Below are 15542 nucleotides of genomic sequence, written 5' to 3' on the forward strand. Positions count from 1 at the left end.
GTCGCATCACATGAGCCATCCTCCAGCCTTCCCTCACCTCAGCTGTGACTACGATGATACGAACATCTCAACAAGAGGCCCAGCAGTCACTTCCCTAGATTTAAAACTCGTGTCAATTAGTCTCCGCTTAGCCTTCTCTGCTCCAAACACATTTGGAAGAATATAATAGGTAGCTGTTACAACCCAGCCGTTCACTCTGATAGCGGCTGTTTCACTGTGCTGACGCAACAATGGCAGCCAGGGATACATTTGACAGAAAAAGGGAACTCGCTTTGTGTCTGTTTCCCAACCGGTACCAACTGATACAATATTCAGGAACTAAACTGTCTCCCTGCCGTAAGGAAATCGCGTGTGTGTGAAGGGAGGGGACAGATGCTCGCGTTGGATTTGTGGGCGGAATTAAGGCTGGACGAAAGTCTTTAAAATGGACCTAGGCAGCAGGAAGTCGAGCTGTTGTTTGCCCAAAAGGGAAAGGGGAAAAGTCATCTGGATTTTGCGTCCCTGAAACTATCACACTCACTGGGGAAGATTAAAAAAAAAGTCCGGACATGGCACACAATTCAACAAACAATGTACAGATATTCAACAAACCCAGGGTAAGAAACGCGAACAGACAATTGAAACTTTACCGGGGCAGACAAACTGCTTACGAGCCAAACTGTCATCCCCTTTTTATGCGTTTTGATTACATGAAGTTAAATAATAGTTATTGAGCCAAAGATGGGTTGTGGCTTGTTTGTAAATTAATATTTGATTTTGGTCCTGGATTACCTTGATGTCCATTTTTATTAGTTACTGCTGGAACGATTCAAAGGATATACCTTTACTCACACAGTCACCTTTTAGACTCGATCGGAGCTGTTAACTTTAGTTTAGACATATCCAGTTTGTCCAATGATCAATGAAAGTCATAGAAAACGAAGATCTCGACTAATCGATTGCAATCGGAGTGAGGTGAATTTGTCCTGTGCGATTCCCTGTACTTATTGAATGTATACAGCACATTCTAAACAAAAAGGGTAGGGATGTGCGGTGTTGAACATTAAGACAATCTGGGATGAAGAATTGAGAAGGAATGAGTTGCCTGCAGCAGATTAAGGGAACGCTTTGGCATCGGTGCACTGGCGGGGACCCTCCACTTCTCGCAGTGAAAAGTGAAATGCATTACTAATGGGACGGAATTAATTCTTGGCTCGCTGAGGTAGGATTGATGAGTGACAACCGTTGAACAATGTGAGCCAAGATGGTTCTATGGCATGGCTTTTTCCAGAGCTAACCTGAACGGGATTTTTGGGTTGTGCAATGCAGGGTGTATCCTGAAACAAGTAGTGCTGCAAACTCACAGAATGCTATGCCAATGTTTTGTTTTGTCTTGTCTTGTTTCACATATATTTATTTTAGCACAATGTTAACTGATTTCAGAATAATAATGTCAAGGGTGAAATTTGTTTAAGCCGGATTTAGGTCGGATTTTGCGCGCAGCTGCTGCTTTAAGCGCCATGAGCCAGTGAGAGGGACACCATTAAGCTGCAAGCACTATTGGAAATTGAAAGCTTGTCTTTTATGGACCAGGGAACTCCGTCTTCTCTGACTCAATTTAAATGCATCCCGCATTTCAAGTGTTAAAAGTGCCCCAATTTGGTTAGGCAAGATATCACCGTTTCCAAACTCCCAAGTCTAGTGGAGCTATCTTTTGCCTTGTCTCCAATATTTTATAAGGAAACAATAGTTATCAATATTTTTTAAAAAAGTGTTACGAGTAGTTCCCGGTTGAAGCTTCCCAATTTATTCCAGTTCTGGATCTCCCAAATTCTTAACCTCCAGGGTGAGGGGTAATGAACTGATACAATTATTCATCTGCCCTGTCGGTTGTATGGAACAGGGTAAATATAACAATGATCCCTTGCCTTGCTCCAGACCAAACGAAAGTTTTAAAGGGAGCTAATTTAACCAAGCTTTCTTGAGTTAATTAAATGGTGAGTTTAATAGTGAAGAAATAATAGTGCAACACATACGCACTTCAGTGATCAATGATGAGTGCAAAAAAAAATTGATATGACTAATCACTAAGTTCTGTGACAAGAGGTGAGAACTATGATGTGAAGGAGGTGTTGTTGGACTGGGGTGGACAAAGTTAAAAATCATACAAGGCCAGGTTATAGTCCAACAGGTTTGTTTGGAAGTACAAGTTATGGACCGCTGCTCCTTCGTCAGGTGGGGCAGGATCATAGGATGCGGAAATTTTAGTAAAACATCAAATGTCATACGACTGTCATACGATGAAAGCCACTGCATCAATGCTGAGGGTCCAGAGGATGTCAATTCCAGCAATAGGTCTGTCAGAATGTATGTAGTATAGAAAGAATGCTAATGACCTGACAACCAGGGTTGTTAATTTAGACTACCTATTCCTTTATCTGTTATAAAATGTTGTTGCCAAGTTCTACACCACCTATGGTCCTAATACTCTCAAGTCTTCCTTACTCTCAGTTCCCTCCATTCTCTTGACCTGCTGGAACCTTTTATAGTCTAAAACATGGTCAATTTAAGATTGTGTAAACAAGATATTGTGGAATTGATAGCATAATACAAGGGTTAAAGTAAATGTCTCTGCATTACTGGCTGCAGCTGGTGTATACAAAATGCAAACCATTATTAGCCAGTTCACTGATCCAGTTAATTGTAGAAAAATAGGAACAATTAACTTTATTGTTTTATGATTAAAGTTCATGATCTTTGCACTTATTGTTATGCATTTTTGTGATTTGTTGCAAATGATTTATCACCTGAAGATATTGTGTACATCAACAAACAAGATTAAAGGTCACTTGAAAGATTTGAGTATGAGAATGGCAGAGAAGCGCACTTTATTTTATGCAGTTCATTGTTTGAGTTGCATAGTACTACCTATAGTTAGGCAATATCATATTTAGAATAACAAAGTAGTAATCACACATCTAAAGAAAAATCGTTTTTTGTTACAGGTGGAGCTTCATCTTCATCTTGATGGGGCTATAAAACCTGAGACAATTTTATACTTTGGCAAGTAAGTTGCTTACCTGATTGTAAAATCAAACCAGTCTTATTCATATTTGTCATGTGGGTTGAAATATATCTAAATGTGTTGGATTCTAACTTAAAGAGCAGGAGTTCTCAACTTAGGCCTCCTTTCTCTCTTCTACAAAACCTATGCATTGGCATTAATACTTATACATCTATATGGATGCTTAAATTCATTTGCTTCTCCACAGCTTCTAGGCTCTCACTAAAATATATTCCATTTTGCTATTCTTGGATCCAAAGTGGAAGTCCTCCCACATGAACTCCATTTCCTTTGGATTTCTGACCGTAATAATGTAGGAATGTGAAGTTCCCTGAAATAAATCCATGGGAAGCACTGTTTGTTACAACATGCTAATCAGAATTCATTTTCTTTATCCATGTTCTCTGTATTGTACTTACCAAGTGCTTACTGACCCATGGTAACAAAGTTAGCTCTAGATCTTGGCATGTTTGTTTTTTTCCCAATAATCTCTTCGGCACAGAGATCAAATGATTTCTGGGAGATTGTATAGACATAATCCATTGACACTGCCCTATTCAGCATGCCTCAAAAAATGTGACTACATTATTCAAACATGACTGACCTTTCACAAATTCATGCTGACTTGCTTTGATCGGCTAATGCTTGACCGGGTGTTCAGTCAGTCTGTCTTCGATGAATTCCAGTGACTTAGAGTTACAGAGTCATAGAGATGTACTGCATGGAAACAGACCCTGGGTCCAACTCATCCATCCCAACCAGATATCCTAACCTAACCCAGTCCCATTTGCCAGTACTTGGCTCATATCCCTCTAAACTCCTCCTATTCAGATACCCATCCAGATGTCTATTAAATATTGTAATTGTACTAGCCTCCACTACTTCCTCTGGCAGCTCATTCCATACATGCACCACTTTCTGCATGAAAAACTTGCCCATTAGATCTCTTTTATATCTTTGTCCTCTCATCCTAAACCTACGCCCTTATGTTCTGGACTCCCTCATCCCAGGGAAAAGATTTATTTACCCTATCCATGCCCCTCATTTGCCTATAATTGATACATCTGTAGGCCTATAGGTTCTCCTACCTCCCTTCTTTGCATAATAAAGTGACCTAGTCACTTTTTAAAACAAATAAGAATCCAATTCCTGAATTCAGAGAGATTTGGAAAGTCATAACTAATGTGCCTGAAACGTCCTAATTGTTTTTCAATATCCTTAGATGAAGATAATCAGATCATAGAGATTTTATTTTCATAAATTCCACTATTTTCTCCATTGCTATCATTTTAATCCAATTAAATGCACTAAGTTCTTCCTTTAGTTAATACTGTTACTTGCACTTCTGTCCAATTTCACTAGATTTTGTACTACTTGACTGTGTTTTAATAAAGTAAACAGTGAATAATTATCAAAATGAGTGCTGTTTTAATTTTCATTGTCACTTAGACTGTTAAAAAACGACTTGAATGGATTTTCTGATTTTAACGAATATGAAATGATTCACTCAAATGTATATAGCCAAGTTTTTTGACTTTCTACTTTGTTCAAACTGTGTGCATTTGTATCACAAACAGTATGTTACAGGTGAAGAACCTTGAGGAATTTGAAGATGACATGATTCCTGATGACAAGTGAAGCATACAATATGCCATTATTCATTCTTCTCTCCTTGTGTGAGAGAAAGTATTATATTCTTCCTGCTATTCTCAACAATAATGTTACGACATGGGGTAAACCTTTCAGCTAATTTAAACCAGACACACGGGAAAGCTCACCTTTCACTGTAATCTGTTAAATTTTGAGTGGCAAAGAACTATCACAAATATCACAATTTAAAGAAAAAAATTAACAATTTTATTTCTTAACAACTATTTACAACTCCTTTCTTTTAAACCTATTTTTATCTTCCCACTGTGCAATACTGGTCTGTTAAAATCCCTGATTAAGATTAACGAAAAAAATTCAAATTTCAAAACCAGCCAGCTGTTGGATCTTCTCTTTCTCTGTAGATTTTCTTGTCGTCTTTCCTTCAATATTCTGCTTCACAGGTCTTTCATATGACCAGGTACCTTTTGAAGAGCTACTTGGCTAGCAGTCTATACGGATTTGTTTTCTTGGCAGTTCTCCCCCTAATTGTTCAAAATATCTGGTTTATACTCCCAAAAATCAGATTATTTCATTGGCTTAATGTCATCAAAACATTCTGGTTGGACTTTGGTATCTTGGGGTATATTTTAAACTGATTGGCCAAATTTGAATTTGTTGTGTACCATGGCAACTCAGCTGTCCTATTGGTTTCCACAATCAAATGTTACAATTTAAAATGTATCAGCACATTCTGTGCCTCTCTAAGTCTGAGCCAGCTTCTAGTCTGTCTTAAAGGTACAGTACACACCTACACCTTCATAACAATAATAATACCAGTCATCCAGACTACAGAAGAATTAGTCTTGAGTCAAGCCAGCTGCATGAGAAAAGATTTTGGGAGGATTATTTCAATTTGAGGTTAGTGTTGTGGTGAAATGTTGGATGGCATAATACCTACCATGGTCAAGGATGTTATAAATTTGCTCACATAAATAGCCATTCTTCAATTGCCCTTGAGAAGGTGGTGGTGAACTGTCATCTTAAACTGCTGCAACTCCTACACTGTAGGTAGACCCTCAATGCCTTTGCGTTGGGGGGAGGGCGGGGGGGAACCAGGTTTTGATCCAGTGACAGTAAAGGAACAGCAATATATTTCCAAGTCAGGATGGTGAGTGGTTTGAAGAAGAATGTGCAGGTGGTAGTGTTCCCTTGCATCTGCTGCTCTTGTCCTTCTAGATTGTAGTTGTAATGGGTTTAGAAGGCACTGCTGAAGGACTTTTGGTGAATTTCTGCAGTGCATCTTTTAGAAGGTACACACTGCTGCTACTGAGAGTCAATGGTGGAGGAAATGAATGCTTGTGCATTTGTGTGTTTTATCCTGGATGATGTGAAGCTTCTTGAGTTGTTATTCGAGCTGCACTCATCCAGGCAAGGGGAGAATATTCCATTGTACTTCTGACCTGTGCCTTGTAAATGGTGAACAGGATTTGGGGAATCAGGAAGTGAGTTACTCATTGCAGTATTCCAAGCCTCTGACCTGCCCCTGTAGCCACTTTGTCTTATTGTATTACGTGGTGAGTGCAGTGGAGTTTCTGTTCAGTGGTAAACTCCAGGATGTTGTTAGTGGGAGATTCAATGATAGTAACATCATTGAATGTCAAGGGGTGGTGATAAGATTGTCTCTTACTGGAGAGTGTCATTGCCTGGCATTTGTGTGATGCACATGTTACTTGTGAAGGAATGAATATTGCTGCTTTTGACTACTTCAGTATCTGATGAATTGTGAATATTGCGGGATCGTTGGTGAACATCCCCATTTCTGACTATATGATGGAAGGAATTTTGATGATGAAGCAGCTGAAGATAGTTGGGGCTAGGACACTGCCTTGAGGAACCCCTGCAAAGATGTCCTGGAACTGAGATGACTGACCTCAAAAAACCACAATCATCTTCTTATGTGCTAGGTATGCCTCCAACCAGTGGAGAGTTTGCCCCTTATTCACATTATTCCAGTTTTTGTAGGGCTCATTGATGCCACGCTCAGTCAAATGTGGTCTTGATGTCAAAGGCGGTCATTCTCATCTCACTTCTTTAATTCAGCTCTTTTGTCCATGTTTCAACCAATGCTGTAACAAGGTCAGGAGCTGAGTGGCCCTAACAGAATGCAAACTAGGAATCAGAGAGCTGATCATTGCTGAGTAGGTGTTGCCTGATAGCTCTAATGCTGACACCTTCCATCACTTTACTGATGATCGAGAGTAGACTGTTTGGGCAGCAATTGGCCAGGTTGAAGTTGTACTGCTTTTTGTGTACAGGACGAACCTGGGCAAACAGGGTGAATAGGTGGACTCTGCTAAACATAGCATCAGTGATCTTTTTAGACAGTGTTACAAGTAGAGATTGTGAAATCACACAGAGATTCCCAGCTCACTGAAATGACCTGCTAACAAAAATATTTAAGGCTAGCTGTGTCTTTGTGGTCTACCAATATGGAATTGCCACCCTGTCCTTGTGAACACAAGTTCTTAACCAGCAGCTGGCATTGATGCAAGGTGATGCCTTGGGTCATCCTTTATCACCTTCTGGGGTTGGGTTGGGGGAGTGGTGGGGGAGAGGAGTGGGTCATTAGGATATTAAGCTCAGTGGTCAGCCATGCTCACCATAAATGACAGAGCAGGCTTGAGGGGTTTCATGCCCTGTTCCTGCTCCCATCTTCTGTATGTCTATGTTTCTACACTGAGCCTTGGTCATTTGCAGATAGCTGCACCAAAGCCTGGATTTTCAATTCTCCACCTGAACCTTCCTTTTTTGTGTGGGATTTTCTGCTGCTGTTCCCCTCTTAGGAGGTTATGCAGTAACCAGGGGCAACTGCTTATCGGATTGAGTGGGCAGAAATGATTTTCTCTGCTGCTTTCTGTGCCTGTTTACTTACTGCAATAACACTATACAAAACCAGCAGTTTTACCTCAGCCATTCGTTCCTAAGCTGAAGCTACCTATGACAAAAGAAAAGGAAATAACACACGTTATTAAATGCCATTCTATGGCTACAGTCAGCCTATGAAGTCAAATGTAATGCACCAAGAGTAATGTAATTAATCTTGGATAATGTTGTCCATAAAATGTCCATGATCCCTTGGAATTAGGTGGCTGTCACGAGATCCCTGCCCACCCCCTCCCATCCAGCAAACCTCATGTCTTTGCAGTTGCGTACCTTAGCCCATTGGGAAGCTGAAGTTGAATTGAGAGTTCCTTGTCCTGTTGAATCTTTTTGATCTGAGACCGCAAAGTGGTGATCAGTGGGCACAATGTATTCCTGATGACTACTTCTCATACACATACCAAAATAGGACGTTCTGTGGTAACTTCCACATTAACTGTCAAATGGAGGCAAATGAATAGCATTCTTTAATTACTACAGTCATAATGACTGCAGTAGCCCTGTAGTGCCACACATTTCAACATTACATTCTGCTCCCTTGGAAAAGTATATTAACTTATTCCTCCCACTTTGGATGTGCTATTTCTCACATTGAGCCCTTCTGATGCAGTTGATTTTTAGATCAGTACGTTGAGGTTCCAACTTTGGAGTTCATCATTAGTGATCTGCAAACTGTGTCCATGACCCATAAATTATCCACTTTCTTCAAATGTTTATTCTATTGTGATCCATGTGCCCCTTATGATCCTTCACCGTTCCCTGATTTTGGTTAAGCCCCTTTACATATCTATTACTATGGAGAAAGTGAGGACTGCAGATGCTGGAGATCAGAGCTGAAAAATGTGTTGCTGGAAAAGCGCAGCAGGTCAGGCAGCATCCAAGGAGCAGGAGAATTGATGTTTCTGAAGAAGGGCTTATGCCTGAAATGTCGATTCTCCTGCTCCTTGGATGTTGCCTGATCTGCTGCGTTTTTCCAGCAACACATTTTTCATACCTATTACTATGCCTGCTTTATCCTGGTGCCCACTGTTCTCAAATGGCCTATGCATCCTTCCCATATTTAGGCCAGAGTGACCACGATTTGCCTTAATAAAAATCGAAAGAACTGTGGATGCTGGAAATCAGAAACAAAAACCGAAATTGCTGGAAACATCTAACAGGTTTGGCAGCATTTATGAAGAGAAATCAGGTCACTGGACCTGAAAAGTTATCTCTGATTTCTCTTCATAAATGCTGTCAGACCTGCTCAGCTTTTCCAGTGATTTATGATTTGTCTTACTGCATCCTTGTCAGCAAGAGTTATTTTGATGCACATGGACCTATTGCCCCCATTCTTCTGACACTTACATGTATGCTGCACTGTTTCCTACTGACCCAAGCTGCCTGTTTTTCCCTCTGTTTTAAAGTCACCTTTCAACCAAAGGCTGCTGCTGTCCCTCTGGGGAAAAGCAAACCAGAAGTGAAAGCTAGCACCCTGATATGTTCTGGCTCATGTTTCTGTTGCCTAATTGTGTGGATGCAGGTCCAGGGAAACATTGCCGACAATGACTGTGAAGTCACCTGTTGCTATTGTAATGATTCTTTCTAAAATGAAGAGGATGATAGTTGGCACAGGCATGAACTCACCTAACCCCAGGGCAGAGGGTCCAACTTGACAGTTGCTTGCTTGGTTTTTACTAACAAGGTTTCTCAGTTGGTGAGAATTTGGGAAGGGAAGGCTATGTAATGGGTTGTGTAATTAATCAGATGCAAATAAGTTACTCACCATTTTAGGAAGGAAGATTTAATTAGGAAAGTCACCAAACCCGACATATTACCTTTGATTTCCCTTCACAGGTGTTGCCAGACCTGCTGAGCTTTTCTAGCAACTCCCGTTTTTGTTTCTGATTTATAGCATCCACAGTTCTTTCAGTTTTTATTGAGGATTGAATTATGAAAATTTAACTCAATAGTGAGTTTCTGATTTTTAGACTGTCCCCCAGTTTAAGTTACACTCACCATTATTATTGCCACCTTGGGGGTTTAGTTGCATTTGCTTACATCAAAGTAATAGGCAATGTTATTGAAGGGCAGTGGTTGAATGAAATTATCTCAAAATTCCTTGATGGCAAAATTCGAAATTATTTAAATAAATTCCAATTGTGGTTTTACAAAATTTTAGAAACTTTTTTTCTTTTGATTTGTGTCACTGGAGGTGCTAGTAACTAGGTTTGAACACAGAGAGAAACAGATCGATTCAATATAAACTTATGAAATTTCAAGGTAATCATGTACCAAGTCGCAATTTTACAATTCTGGAGAACAAAGTCAGCAAGATCAGGCAGAGCTGAACTTGCATAATTCCAACAGAGCAAAAGGTTTTTTTGCTTTGAAGCTATGTGCAGAGTATGCTTTTGTGAAGGACAAGGAACATTTGTCATCAGACGATCGGTGTAGAAATTGAATGGAAGATTTCAGAAAACTGTATGTGGAATATCTGGAACTGTTTACATCAGACACTAGGTTATTTGACCAGTTAAGTGGACAGCAGAATAGGAAAGCTTCTGAAATAGCTTCCTAACCTGGCGAAATTCAAACAGGTCTTTAGAAAAGCATTTTTGGCAACAGCTCAGATACTTCGCTGTGAATTCCAAATTTTGTATGGGTGGCTAGATGAACCAAGAATATCCAGCTATAAATCAAAGTTTTGTGAAGGTTAACTTTCAGGAAATGTGTTCTCCATTTAGAAAGTCAACATGCTGAAGGCTTGATTTAATGAATGGAATCACATGGCCTTTTAGTATGTTGCTGTCCATCGACTTAACATCTAACAAATTATTGGGAGAAGGAAGAAATAAAACTGCAAAATTGCATATGACACTGAATGGGTGATTCTTTTTGATTAATTAACATAAAGTGATTAGGCTTTATATTGAAGGTGGCTAATGCTGATGCTAGTTTAAATAAAGCAAGGTCCTAATGTTCAAATATCACTTTGGAAGTGAATAAAAAAAAGAGGTTTACTTTTCTCCTGTTATTTCGGTCTCATTTTTTAATTTTAGACAAGGAGGTACCATTTCCAGAAAAATTGTCACAAGTTGTGAAAAATGATTGTGTTTATTATTTTAAAGTCAATTTGCTATTTTAAATGAAGGTAGAGATCAGTAGAGGCGGAAGGGTGCTTTAGTGTTAAAAATGGTATGCTCCAGTGGATCGAGGGGATCTGGGGAAGACTATGTATCCCAATTGGCCAGCCTATTGATTTCTGGTTTTAGCTGAGGACACAGGGTGCCTGGATTGGAATTTTAAACAAAGTAATTAGACTATATGGCTGCATAAAGCTTTTTAACTTTGACGGTTGAGGGCCAGGTTTCCTGTACAACTGAATACACAGCAACTTTACAGTGGTGAGATTGACTCAAGGAGGTGCCTGCTGTGTGCTTGATGAGCCTCCATAATCCTCCTCATGGCCTCCACATGGTTTAGATGGCATAATGTGTGAGAAAATTTAGAATTGTGCACTCTTGAAAATGTTCTGACAGATCTGCTGTTTGTGCGCAACATGAGTAAAACTTGTGTCCCAAGGCTTTAGGAAATTGTATTGTATTACTAAGGGTAAACGTTTTTAAAGTTTTCCACAACTAGTCATCTTTGTAATCCCTCATGCCCTTCTTGAAATGTTAGCCCACATCCAGGCAATGTGCTCACTGTTCAAACAGATACTAATTTGAAAATTGTGGTGCAGGAAATTGCAATCTGGGCCAATGTTACTGCCACGATGGAGTTATGTTAACTTACTCTGCCAAGTTTATGTATATAGTTAATTGGAAAACATGCATTGTGTAATGACTATTATCAATGATACAATAAATAAACAATGTTATAAATATAAATAAATATTTTATACAATATCAGTGAAAACTCTTAAAATGAAAGTTTTCCCATCAACATTATGTTATTGCATTGGAGGCAGTTCAAAGACATTTCATTGATCTAATTCCAGGGATGAAGGAATTGTCTGAAAAAGAAAGGTTGAGAAATTTAAGCCTGTTTCCAGATGAATTCAGATGATTCAAGCCAATATTTTTGAAACAGATAAGATATCCCAAATATGAGGTCTCCATTTAAGATGGAGATAGAGCAGTATTTCCATTTCTGAGGAGTTTGTTGATCTTTGGAATTCAGAATAATGACAGAAGTTGGGCATTGCTTTAATGTTGTTTCTGAAACAGTACATTGTTCAATGCAGCTTCTGTTAGTTCTGTGCTAAAATGTGAGCCTAGATTAGACAAAGTTTCTTCGATGTGACAAACCTTTTACATTGATTTCAAAATCATGTTTTGGATATTTTTAACCCATTGGTGCCACTTTTATTAGATTATTTGGACTGATCTTATGGATCAGCCACTTTATTATGTTGGGATTACTTCTCATATGTAATGCACATCAGATGGATAAAGTAATTAACAGGAACACACTATGATACCCATAAAAGGAACTGGTTTCATGCTTGGGCATTGGGCAATCTGCAAATGTATCAACACTCCATATGTCCACCTCTCAGTTTCTCCTTTGACCAAGGATTTGTGCATCCCTCCTAATAGGCCATCCTTTGGCTTGGAGTCGATTTTAATTTGATGAAATTCTTAAGTCACTTTCTGAAGTCAGCCATGTAAATGAAATTTTGTTTACCTTTGTACATTTTTGCGGAATTTTATTTCAGGGAGAATGTTGTGAAACTTGAAAGGGTTCAGAAAGGATTTACAAGAATGTTACCACGGTTGGGGGGCTTTGAGCTAAAGGGAGAGTTTGAGTAGACTGGGGCTGTTTTCCCTGAAGCGTCAGAGACTGAGGGATGATCTTATATAGGACATGAATAGGGTGAATAGTCAGGTCTTTTTCCCAGGATAGGGGAGTCCAAAACGAGAGGGCATAGGTTTAAGGTAACAGGGGAAAGATTTAAAAGGGACCTAAGGGGCAAATTTTTCACGCAGAGGGTGGTGTGTGTATAGAATGTGCTGCCAGAAGAAATGGTGGAGGCGGGTACAATTACAACTTTAAAAAGCAACTAGTTGGGTTTATTATAATAAGAAGCGTTTACAGGGATATGGGCCAAATGCTGGCAAATGGGACTAGATTGATTTTAGGATCAGTCAGCATGGATGAGTTGGACTGAAGGGTCCGTTTACATGCTGTACAGTTCAATGACTGTATGACTATATAACTAACAATTCTTACAACTGAATTGATCATATCTGTAAAATAGTATTGTACAGTGTGAATGTGCCATGTTGCATATATTATGATGTCAAAAAGGATGTTTCTATTTCACCCCCTCGCACCCATCTGTGAAAGAAAGCAAACCTCTGACGTGGCATTTTCTCCCTTAGTGAGATTGCAACAGGAAAAAAATGTCCCTGTGAAAATTGTCATGCTTAGTTAAAATATATGGCTACTATGTTATTTTTTTTCTTTATACTCTGCATCAAGTAGTATACTTCACATAAATCTATATTATTGATTATGATTATTAAAATTATGGAACTATCTGAGATGGTCTAGGCATTTTTCTGAAGTCATGCTCTTTCCTTATTTGTAGAAAACGAGGTATCAAATTGCCAGCAGACTCGGTAGAAGGTCTTATGAGCTACGTTGGATATGATGAACCCCGTAACCTCACTCAATTTCTTGAAATATTTAGCTACTACATGCCAGCTATTGCGTAAGTGAAGACACCATCTTAATGTTTCCGTTTGCTTTTAGTTTTGACTGGGTAAAAACAATGACTGCAGATGCTGGAAACCAGATTCTGGATTAGTGGTGCTGGAAGAGCACAGCAGTTCAGGCAGCATTCGAGGAGCAGCGAAATCGACGTTTCGGGCAAAAGCCCTTCATCAGGAATAAAGGCAGTGAGCCTGAAGGATGGAGAGATAAGCTAGAGGAGGGTGGGGGTGGGGAGAAAGTAGCATAGAGTACAATAGGTGAGTGGGGGAGGGGATGAAGGTGATAGGTCAAGGAGGAGGGTGGAATGGATAGGTGGAAAAGAAGATAGGCAGGTTAAGACAAGTCATGGGGGCAGTGCTGAGCTGGAAGTTTGGAACTGGGGTGAGGTGGGGGAAGGGGAAATGAGGAAACTGTTGAAGTCCACATTGATGCCCTGGGGTTGAAGTGTTCCACATTGATGCTCTGGGGTTGATCCCGCACCTCCACCCTCCACCCTCAGACCCCACCCCTCCAAGAAAGAATGCCCCTGGTGCTCACCTTCCACCCTACCAACCTTCGCATAAACCAAATCATCCACCGACATTTCCGCCAGCTCCAAAAAGACCCCACCACCAGGGATATATTTCCCTCCCCACCCCTTTCCGCCTTCCGCAAAGACCGTTCCCTCCGTGACTACCTGGTCAGGTCCACTCTCCCATCCTGGCACCTTCCCCTGCCACTGCAGGAATTGCAAAACCTGCGCCCACTCCTCCTCCCTCACCTCCATCCAAGACCCTAAAGAAGCCTTCCACATCCATCAAAGTTTTACCTGCACATCCACCGATATCATTTATTGTATCCGTTGCTCCCGATGCGGTCTCCTCTAAATTGGGGAGATGGACGCCTCCTAGCAGAGCGCTTTAGGGAATATCTCTGGGACACCCGCACCTCATCTTCCGCCTCAGAAACTTCAACCCCAGAACTTTGCTTTATGGACTTGGACAGTCAAAACTAATAGTGGGTTTGATCTGAATAATGTGCCACAGTATGTAACAAAGAATACTGCAAATGTTGATTTCAGTTGCGTGTCACCAATTACACAATGAAAACTCACTGTTTTCAATTAAGGAAATTGAAGTCCAAAGCCTCATTTTTAACTTCAGGCCAACAAACTGTCCAATTCTCCATAATAAGCCTGGGACACTTTAATCCACTCATAATGGCCTCATTCCTGATGAAGGGCTTTTGCCCGAAACATCGATTTTCCTGCTTCTCGGATGCTGCCTGACATGCTGTGCTTTTCCAGCACCACTCTAATCAGTTTTTATCATGGCTAACCCACCTAATTTGCACATCTATGGAGCCACAACCGTGCTATCATGGGGAGAATGTGCAAACTCCAGACAGTCACCCAAGGCTAGAATTGAGCCCAGATCCCTGGCACCAAGAGCAGCCATCTGTGTCTTTGGTGACTTTCAGAGTTCTTTGAAACTATGAACAGGGTAAAAATAAAATCTGTGACCGTTAAAACAATGACTTAAGAGAAGATGCCTGCAATGTTGGACAGCAGCGATCTGTTTGTGGACTTTGGACCTTGGAAGGGAATTAAAGTTTTGCTAAGTGTTGAGGTCCTGGTTGGGATTTTTAAAGACTAAACTGATGATACAAAGCAAAACCTGATTGTGGCAGCAAATAGGGGAAAAATTTAGCTGTATTGAAAACTAACCTGAAAGTATCAACTAAATATTGGGACAAGTATTTGAAAGATTTTAAACACTTCATACAGATTCAAGAAGCTATCAAATCTACAGATTATCTTTTACAGTTTTGCTTGCATTTATTGTTGCTTTACATTTTCAGATAGTCATTAGATGAAATGTATGAAAAGACTTGATACCTTCCCCTTCAACAATTACCATGTATTTTCTATTTCTCAGCAATTTGCTAGTTCGCTCTTGAATTAGAAGCAGTGTCATATGCCTTTAAATGTACTTTCTCTTTTTTTTTTATCCTTTCACTGACATCAGCCTGTCTTTGTGTCTTTATGCTATATGTTTGCAAAATGTACATAATATAACAAATAATATTTGAAGCAACACAATTAAATTGTGCTGAAAATCTATCATTTCAAAATGTCAAGATTTGCTGTTGAGTTTTGAATTCTTTCATTTGAATTACTGTCCTGTAATTTTCAATTCACCAACAGTTATGTAGCTTGCAATTGAAATTTGCATCCATGTAGATACCTGTGTACTTCTTTGTATGTGAACTCTATTAATGTAACTGT

The 15542-nt window shown here is 39.8% G+C and overlaps 1 protein-coding gene across 2 annotated transcripts in view; it reads left to right on the forward strand.

Annotated features, from left to right (window-relative positions):
* Positions 1-404: 404 nt before the first annotated feature.
* The window catches only part of LOC132822737 (adenosine deaminase-like), a 63045-nt gene continuing 47907 nt past the window's right edge, over positions 405-15542 (forward strand). For both annotated transcript variants that reach the window (XM_060836022.1, XM_060836021.1), the window contains exons 1-3: positions 405-596; positions 2985-3046; positions 13152-13274. In XM_060836022.1, coding sequence (XP_060692005.1) covers positions 549-596; positions 2985-3046; positions 13152-13274 — 233 coding nt within the window. In that variant the 5' untranslated portion in view covers positions 405-548. The remainder of the gene's footprint in view (positions 597-2984; positions 3047-13151; positions 13275-15542) is intronic.

The sequence above is a fragment of the Hemiscyllium ocellatum genome, chromosome 15, assembly GCF_020745735.1.
Source record: "Hemiscyllium ocellatum isolate sHemOce1 chromosome 15, sHemOce1.pat.X.cur, whole genome shotgun sequence".
Taxonomy (NCBI): Eukaryota; Metazoa; Chordata; class Chondrichthyes; order Orectolobiformes; family Hemiscylliidae; genus Hemiscyllium; species Hemiscyllium ocellatum.